At 43.9% G+C, this 7,813-nt stretch overlaps 1 protein-coding gene and 1 long non-coding RNA gene across 2 annotated transcripts in view; one reads left to right on the forward strand and one right to left on the reverse strand.

The window, feature by feature from the left end:
- The first annotated feature begins 3 nt into the window (after positions 1–3).
- LOC103779792 lies at positions 4–4,524 on the forward strand. The gene is made up of 6 exons (XR_608197.1): positions 4–202; positions 290–391; positions 771–824; positions 2,737–2,781; positions 3,356–3,391; positions 4,214–4,524. It is a non-coding gene; the product is annotated as an uncharacterized LOC103779792 (long non-coding RNA).
- Positions 4,525–6,845: 2,321 nt separating this feature from the next.
- The window catches only part of GALM (galactose mutarotase (aldose 1-epimerase)), a 9,586-nt gene continuing 8,618 nt past the window's right edge, over positions 6,846–7,813 (reverse strand). Inside the window, exons 6-8 of the mRNA XM_008947438.1 lie at positions 7,688–7,807; positions 7,419–7,593; positions 6,846–6,923 (exon numbers count right to left, since the gene is read on the reverse strand). Of these exons, the coding sequence (XP_008945686.1) occupies positions 6,846–6,923; positions 7,419–7,593; positions 7,688–7,807 (373 nt within the window). The remainder of the gene's footprint in view (positions 6,924–7,418; positions 7,594–7,687; positions 7,808–7,813) is intronic.

Consider the following 7,813-nt stretch of genomic DNA (forward strand, 5'->3'; position numbering starts at 1 on the left):
AGATTTTTCCAACTGACAGATGCTAGTTGTTTAGTTGTCTGAAATCAGTTTTGACTTCAGCAGGGCCTCACGTGCAGCGGTTGCTGCAGCTGCTTCCTGATACCTGGTTTCTCTAACCTAAACCCAGGGCCCGGTCTCGCTCCCGTTCAAGGTCCCGTGGCAGGAGGTATTCTCGGTCGCGCAGCCGGAGTCGCGGTAGGAGGTGTGTTTAAATTTGTCTTTTATCCCAGTTTGCTTCTTTTGCTTAGAAAATGCTAGTTTTACAACTCTTTAATTGACTTCCTTGCAGGTCCCGATCAGCTTCCTACCGCAGGTCTCGGTCCGTTTCTCCTCGTAGGTCTAGGTCTGTGTCTCCTCGCCGGTCCCGATCGGCTTCCTTGAAGAGATCAAGGTAATTAGTAGCAACTTTTAATAGGTTGTGTGCTTTGTTGTTGTTTTGGCAGTGTTTTTTTTTTTTCCTTTTAGTGAAGGGATTCAAAGAGGTAATGGATAACAGACGTTGAAAGGTGTTGACCTCTAAAGATCAGACTAGCACATTTTAAGAAGTTCCTGTTAATCCTAATGTTGAATTTACAGGCATGGTGATATGATTACATTTTAGACCTTACGCATCTGCATATCCCATGATGAATTTTGATATCTAAAACATTTAATGATTGCGTGGGTTTTACATTCAATGTGTAGACATTAATCTAGAGTAATTATGTATTTTTCATTGCTTCTGGTTGAGTTGACTTCTTTCTTCTTGTCTTATTTTCTTTTTACTTCAGGTCTAGATCAAGATCGAGATCTAGATCCAGATCTGTTACATGGCCCCGAAGCAGGTAAGATCTCTTCCACGACTACAGAAGCTTAGTAAATGTTGCTTAAAAGTCTGTTCAGGCTTTCTAACCAATCTTTTTTCAGAAAAAGCTGTGTTTCCACTAACTTAGGGGTCTGTAGTTTTAAAAAGCAGCGCAGAATATGGTTCTCTCTTGCTTTACATATCACTGGTAGCCAGATCCTAATTATTATCTAAGTCCTGTTTTGATCAGGTTGCATTAAGAGCTAGCATAGCAACAAATTTAGAATTAATCAGAAAAATCTTTTTTTTTCCTTTTTCTCTGTGCAGCACACATGAGATTGTGGATTCTTACCACTATTTCTCAGAGAAATCAGGAAGCCATTCCCGTAGTCTGTTAGAATTAATGCATCTAGCCAGGGAAGTCTTGAAGGGCTTGCTAGTGCCATGAGTGTTACAGCTGTTTGTAGCTCTGTTGACTAACAAAGTCTGCAGGAGCTGTCTTAAATTTGAACTAAGTACCTGTCACAGCTATTTTGCACCAACAAATGTGCCTTGAGTGATGATCAGATTTGAAAGGAACACAGGATCTCATTTGTTCTCTGAATTTGTAGTTTAATCCTTTCATAGTAAGTGGATGCAGCTTGTGCAGCCTTTTCCAGGCAGTGTGCTTGACGTGGGTTGACTGTGAGCTGTTGTACAAGGGTAAATTGAAGTTCTGCTCTGGAGGAGATCCTATTGCTCTTCCCATAGGCCTTTTCTGGGCCTACTGTCCCAGTTTTGATGGTTGCTCTTTGACCTAGGTAACATAATAGTCATGAAGAAACAAAATAAATATAAAGGGAAGCTTTAGCTGAAGGGAGCAAGTGGAATGATCTACAGCTGAAGATGGGAGATTCAGTGCTCAAGAGTGCTGGTGGTCTTCTAAGAGTGGAACAGCAAGTAAGGACAGGAGGTTTTTTTAGCTGAAGTATGCTGAAGCTTAATACCAGTTACTCCAGTGTGACTAAATTATGGTGCATCACTATCAGTGATGAGCAGAAAACAGCTACAGTCAACAGGCTGTTCTTAGTACAAGGATATTTTTCTGCAGTGTAAAGGCTGCTTTCTGTGACACCTTTCGTTGTAAGGAGAGATGAAGTGACTGAGGCAGAGGAAAATACAGATGTACAAGTACGAAGAAGTGGCAAAATATTGGTCCATAACTAACGAATGAAGTCTCTGTTAAACTTCCACATGAGGCAATTGAAAGATGGGTTTCTTTACAGAAGAATCAAAAGAGAGGCTCTCAAGTCATAAGGGAGACAGACTGAATAAGTATTACATGATGTTTGCTGGTTTGGCAGCATCAAAGCATGTATATGGAAGTTGTGGAAAGTAGAGCACTTCCTTTGGGAACCTAAAAATTTCAGTTCTTCTAGGCAGTATTACTGCTCTTACGGCGCAGCAGTCTGATCTCAAAAGACTGACATTTCTGACAGTCTCTTCGCAAGGGTTAAGTTCAGACAGATTTTTTAAAAAAATACTTTGAGCAAGTGCATATATAAAGTGAAGAGAACTTGGGAGAAGATATTTGTAGGAGCATGCTGCCTGAAGCCAGTTTCAACTGTACTGGTAGGTGTCACTCAAGCCTAATAAAACTTTCCAAGTTTAGAATGTGGCTTTTTATGAGCTTTGTGAAAGTACCAATCAAGATTTGGGTTGTAGATGTAGTGCAGCCATCTGCATCAGCAAACGCCAGTCATCAGCTGGGGATCACAGTACAGAGCAACATGTGCAGCATCCATTTGAAAAGCTTTCTTCCGAAAGTTAGCAGGAAAAACCCTGGAAACTTGCAGCATTCTGTCTGTTCAGTGGGACAATTCTTACATACTTAGTGTGAACCTTGCCTTCTCAAGTGTGGCAATGTGCATGCCCCCAGCTTCCCTGCTGAGCTGTGGTTTTCCTTCTTGTAGATCTAGGTCTCATGGCAGATCAAAATCCGGCTCGCCAGCTAAGAGGTAAGTGTACAGAGAGAAAACCTTCAGTAGTATCTCCAATTCAGTATTGGGGTTGCATGATGAACAGAGCCTGGTCCTTCAGAAAAAAAATCCCTCAAACATGGGTGCCTAGCTAATCTGTTTGTGATATGACTGAGATGATGACGTTTCCTCTGCAGCTATTCAGATTGTTTCTCATGTAGCTTTTTGTTTTCATAAACTCTTTGTAGTTTCCATCATAGTTATGATTTCCTTGTGTCTTTGTGCTCAGTTCTGTTAAATTCTTCTATCCAACAGTTAAAGAGCTTCAGCTTTATTAATTTTGTTGATAAAAGAGCAGGATTCTGTGATGTTTCTTTTCTCAAAGCCTCAGCTCAGCACTACCCTTGTCCTCTTTTGTCAACCGAAGATGGTTGCTTAAAATTCATGTCCGTGCCAAATAATTTGAAAACCAGTTGATTTGAAAACTTTGCTGTTTTAAAGAGCTTCTGGCTAGACTCCCATAATTCCATTGCTACCTGAGATGCATGCTTGTTTTTAATATGAAAGTTCCATTTGATCTTTAAGCTACATTGATGATATTCTATTTTGACAGCCGGTCAAAGTCCCGATCACCATCTCCAAAGAGAAGGTATGTTGATCTCCCTACTAATAACATAGACTCCCTAGAGCTGGCATCTTTGTATCTGCAGTGATCTCTGTTGAGGAGTTTGACTGCTGCTTGTAGGAAAATACTGGAAAGTTATTTTGCTGAGATCTCTTCAATAGAAGTGATGTTGTGATTGTAGTTTTATATATGGTAATACATATGTGGTAATAATTCCTGAGGATACTAGTTACATAGCAGTGTGTTGGGTCTTGCATTTGTCTGCTCTGGTGTTCAGTTCACTCACAGTTTTAGTACAGAGACTTTCTACTGTTGATCTTAAAGCACAGAATAAATATGCCTCATCCAAAGCTACAGCTTTGAATCTCATTAAAAGCTCCAGTTAGACTGGGGGAAGGTCTAAAATGTGGCTGTATGTAGTCTAACCTCCCAAACATTCACAAGAGACTTGAATAAATGCTCATAAATGCTGAGTGATCACTGTAATAGGTTTTGACAAGCTGCTCTATCAGAATAGGGAAGAAGTATCCTGCCTCCATGAAGGTGGCTATTAGTAGTACCCTTTAGGTGGCTTTACAATGCTCACATTTAAATTGGTGTTATAAAAACAGTACAGAAAGGCAAAAATATGAAAGTTAAAAATAATGTAATTTTTATATAGGTAGTATTATTAACATTAAATCATCAACCCATTAACTTTGTCAATAGTGATTGGTTATTTTATTAAAAAACCAGTGCTTAAAGTGTGCTGGAGTAGTCTAGGTATCCTCCTGTTCTTTTTCCTGTATTTTTGAATCTCAAATATTTGACTACTGAAATGTTAACTGTGGCTTCTTTTCCTTTCAGTCGTTCACCTTCAGGAAGCCCTCAAAGAAGTGCAAGTCCTGAAAGAATGGATTAAAAGCTATGAAGTTAATCTTTTAGGAAGAAAGTTATTTTGCTTACATTATTATAAGGGATTTTTGTGGTGTCTTTGTAAATGTAAGAATGTAGATAGGAGAGTATATCAACCAAAATTTGGCATGATCTGGGTCTTCTGAGTTAGTCGCACCAATAGACTAGCACAGTTCTCTTTTTATTGTATGACTTAACTTCCTGTGATATGAAAATGTGGGACTTTTTTATTGGCACATTGAAATAAAATGTGTATTTTTAACTAAAACTTCTCTGTAGTAACCCTGCTGCTTCTGTTAATGTTGGGGTAATTTTTACCGTGTGCCATGTAATGTGGATGAAAAATGTCTAAAATGGGAATGACTAATAGAGGTGTCTTCTCAGACTAGCCACTTCTCACATCTAATGGTCATCGGTGAAAGGATCAGTTTCTGCTTTCTTTGAAATGGAATTTAAAATCCATCTGTCTGCAGATGGCTAAAAATTTGCATATGCCCATTTCATTCCTTTATGATACTTTGTGGGCATTCATTTTTCTCCCTGTTCTAATTAATCTGCAAAGCTTACTCTGGTGCTTGACTAGTAGTGATACCAGATGCCTAAAAATTTAAGAATGAGCTTTTATTCAAAACTCTGACATCTTTTAAATCAGTAACATCTGCAGAAATCTCTAAAATGTAATAGAATTTGTTAATAACAATAACTACTTTTGCTTTTTTTCAGTTCTTTAGGCTATTTATATAAAAAAAGTCTTCTTAAAATGTCTCAAGGTATGTTTTTCCTTGGATGGAAGATATAAAGTCTTGTGACCTACTTTCTGAAGGACCTTAGGAAAATGTGTTTGAGAGGCAGAAGAAAGGTGTTACTAGACCTTGTGCAGCTCGCTCACACTTTCCTCCTTAAAGCAACAGATTCTCACAGCTGACCTCAGGAATTCTAACCTTCACAGAATTTGTTGTGGTTTTAAAGCAGCCCAGATCCTGGAGAAGCTTTTGTTGAATTAAAGTAATTTCTTACAGCTGATACACACCTGCAGGATTAATTGTATCTATAGGTATGTCAAACTCCTGTGTTTGTCCTCATTCTGTAGTCAGCAAATGCATGATAAGGCACTTCGTTGACACAGACTGCAGCAAAAGACTGGAAACAGACTGAACAAACAAACTGCTAGGCCAAGGGGGGGAAAGCCAAACTTTTTTTACCGTGGTGGGATATCTAGCAGAAATAAAGGCCAGGTCTGGCAGTAAATAAGCACTGAAATGGAAAGTGAAGCTTTTTTGGGCTTCTTATGAAATCGATCATGGCAGTTTGCCTCCAGTGCATTAACCACAGCAGAGCACTTTAAATGAAAAATAATTATAAGATTAACTTTGATCACACTTTTGGGTAACCCATGATTTTCAAAAAAAACAGTTTTTCTGTTAACAAGGACTTTATGGAGCTTTCTCAGTCTTTGAGTAAGTAGTCCAGATTCTGAACACACTGCCATGCTGCAGCATTGTCTGGCCTTTATGCCTAGTCCCAGCTGTTGTGGTGCTCAGTGTCTGCCTGGACACTCCCATGGCTCTTAGCAATTGGGAGCAGTGTTCCATCTGCCTGCTGCAATCGTCAACGTTCTGGCAATATCCATTAAATTCCACTGCCACTGCAATGGGCGAGCAGGGGCTGACACAAACGTTGCCCTGCAGGGATTTAGCAGCACTGCCCAAAGCCCATGACTTGTATTTGGAACGCTCGGTTGCACGTTGCCTGCCTGGTTTATAGCACTCCTGGTGAGAGGCACACCTACTCCACTGCTCTGGAATTTGGTCAGCTTTTTTCTCTCTGTACTCTGAAGGCAAGCCTACTCCACAATAAACCTGCAGACTAACACGACAGCTGTACTGGTACCTGTTTTTCAGTACCCGGAGGCACTGTGGAAGACAGAGCAGAGAGGCCTGGGGTTCCTGTAGGGGAGGGGTTCTTTAAAACCCAGGTTTGGCAGTGAGAACCTGAGCAAGGAGGCAGGGCTGTGCCCGCTACGAAGGACATCCAGCACTTCTGAGGTGCAGAGAGGGAGCACTGGCAAACCTGGTGTCCAGTGCTTCGGTGCAGCTGTGGCAACTAAAATTGGCTGTGCTGCCTCCTTTCCAGCCATCATCCTGGGAACAGGCTGTGCAGCTCCAGCTCTCACCCAGCTTTGGCAGGGTTTCACCAAAAGTCCCACACAGCACTTGTGAGGTCTTGGAAAAGATTCCCAGAAAGGGATGCATTCATGTGACTGCTGCTGTGACCCTGGGCCCTGCACCTCTGGTTCCACTGCTGTAGTTTGAGCTGTGACATGCCATGTCCCCCTAAACGAGGTGTTCTCAGTGCATTTTTACCATGAAACAAAACCTGGTGCTCAGGGTGAGGTTGGTCATACACAGACCAGATAGCACCAGCAGCAGGAGCTAAACCCAGTGGAAACCACAGAGGAAAAAAAGTTCCCAAATGGGATGCATCATAGGGTCGTTTGAAGCACCATCCAGCACCTGGCAGGATTTCTGGCAAACCTGCTGGGGCACTTACCCGTCTTGGTGGTAGGAGTCAGCATCCCCTTTCCTTAAGTGGTGCTGAAGACCAGCCACGTGGTGTGGTCGTACTCCTGGCCCGGCTGAAGTAGGGTGTTGGGGAAATGGGGCTGGGGAGAGGCAGCAGCACATCAGTGACTGGGCACACACCACGGGACCAGAAGGGGTCATGAGGACATGGCTGCATCCCCCTGGCCTTCCTGGGGCAGTGTCCCACGCCTCCCCCTGGGTATCTCCAGCGACAGTGTTTAACCACCAGTTACTTGCTGGCTGGCTGAGTGGGCAAATTCTCCCCCTGGCTGAATTCAGGCCCTGGGGAGAGGACGTGGCAAGGCCCCAGTGGGGTCTCCCGCTCCAGACCCCCTGCCCTTGCGGAAGCTGGGCCCTGTGGGACAGCCCGCTGCCCCTGCTGTGCTGCCTGCCCTCTGCGTAACGCCACAGGATGCTGTGGCCTGTGCCCACCTCAACTCTGGTGTCTACAAAGCATCCTCTCATCAGACAGACTGTGTTCAAGTATTTAAGCCCCAGAGACACGGGGGGAGGTGGGGGGTGTGGTCCCCTGCCGTGGGAACCCAGTGGCTCCCGGGGGCGGGGAGATGGTTCACCTTGTTGACAGCGTCAGGCCAGCTCTGGGTTTCCAGGCAGAAAGCCGAGTGCTTGGGGTACGAGACGGCGCCTTTGCCTTTCAGGGAGCCATCCAGGTTGTTCCCCGTGTAAAACTGGATGCCAGGCTGGGTGGTGTGAACCTCCATGGTCCTGCCAGTGGGCGGGTGGCGAGCCCTGGGGAGATGCCAGTGGAGGATGCCAAGGGGCTGGCCTAACGGGCACCCTGTGGCTCCAGGGGTGGGGGACCCCTTGCCGGGTTCCAGCCTACCTGGCTGCAAGGCGTCGAGCCTGCGTCTTCTGCAGGCAGAAGTTGTGGTCAAAGCCATCCAGATGAAACTTCTGCAAGTGCTTCCCCAGCTCCACTGGCTGGCGGGGGGCAAAGACGGGGGCCCGC

This window comes from Merops nubicus, unplaced genomic scaffold (assembly GCF_000691845.1).
Source record: "Merops nubicus isolate BGI_N331 unplaced genomic scaffold, ASM69184v1 scaffold39429, whole genome shotgun sequence".
NCBI lineage: Eukaryota > Metazoa > Chordata > Aves > Coraciiformes > Meropidae > Merops > Merops nubicus.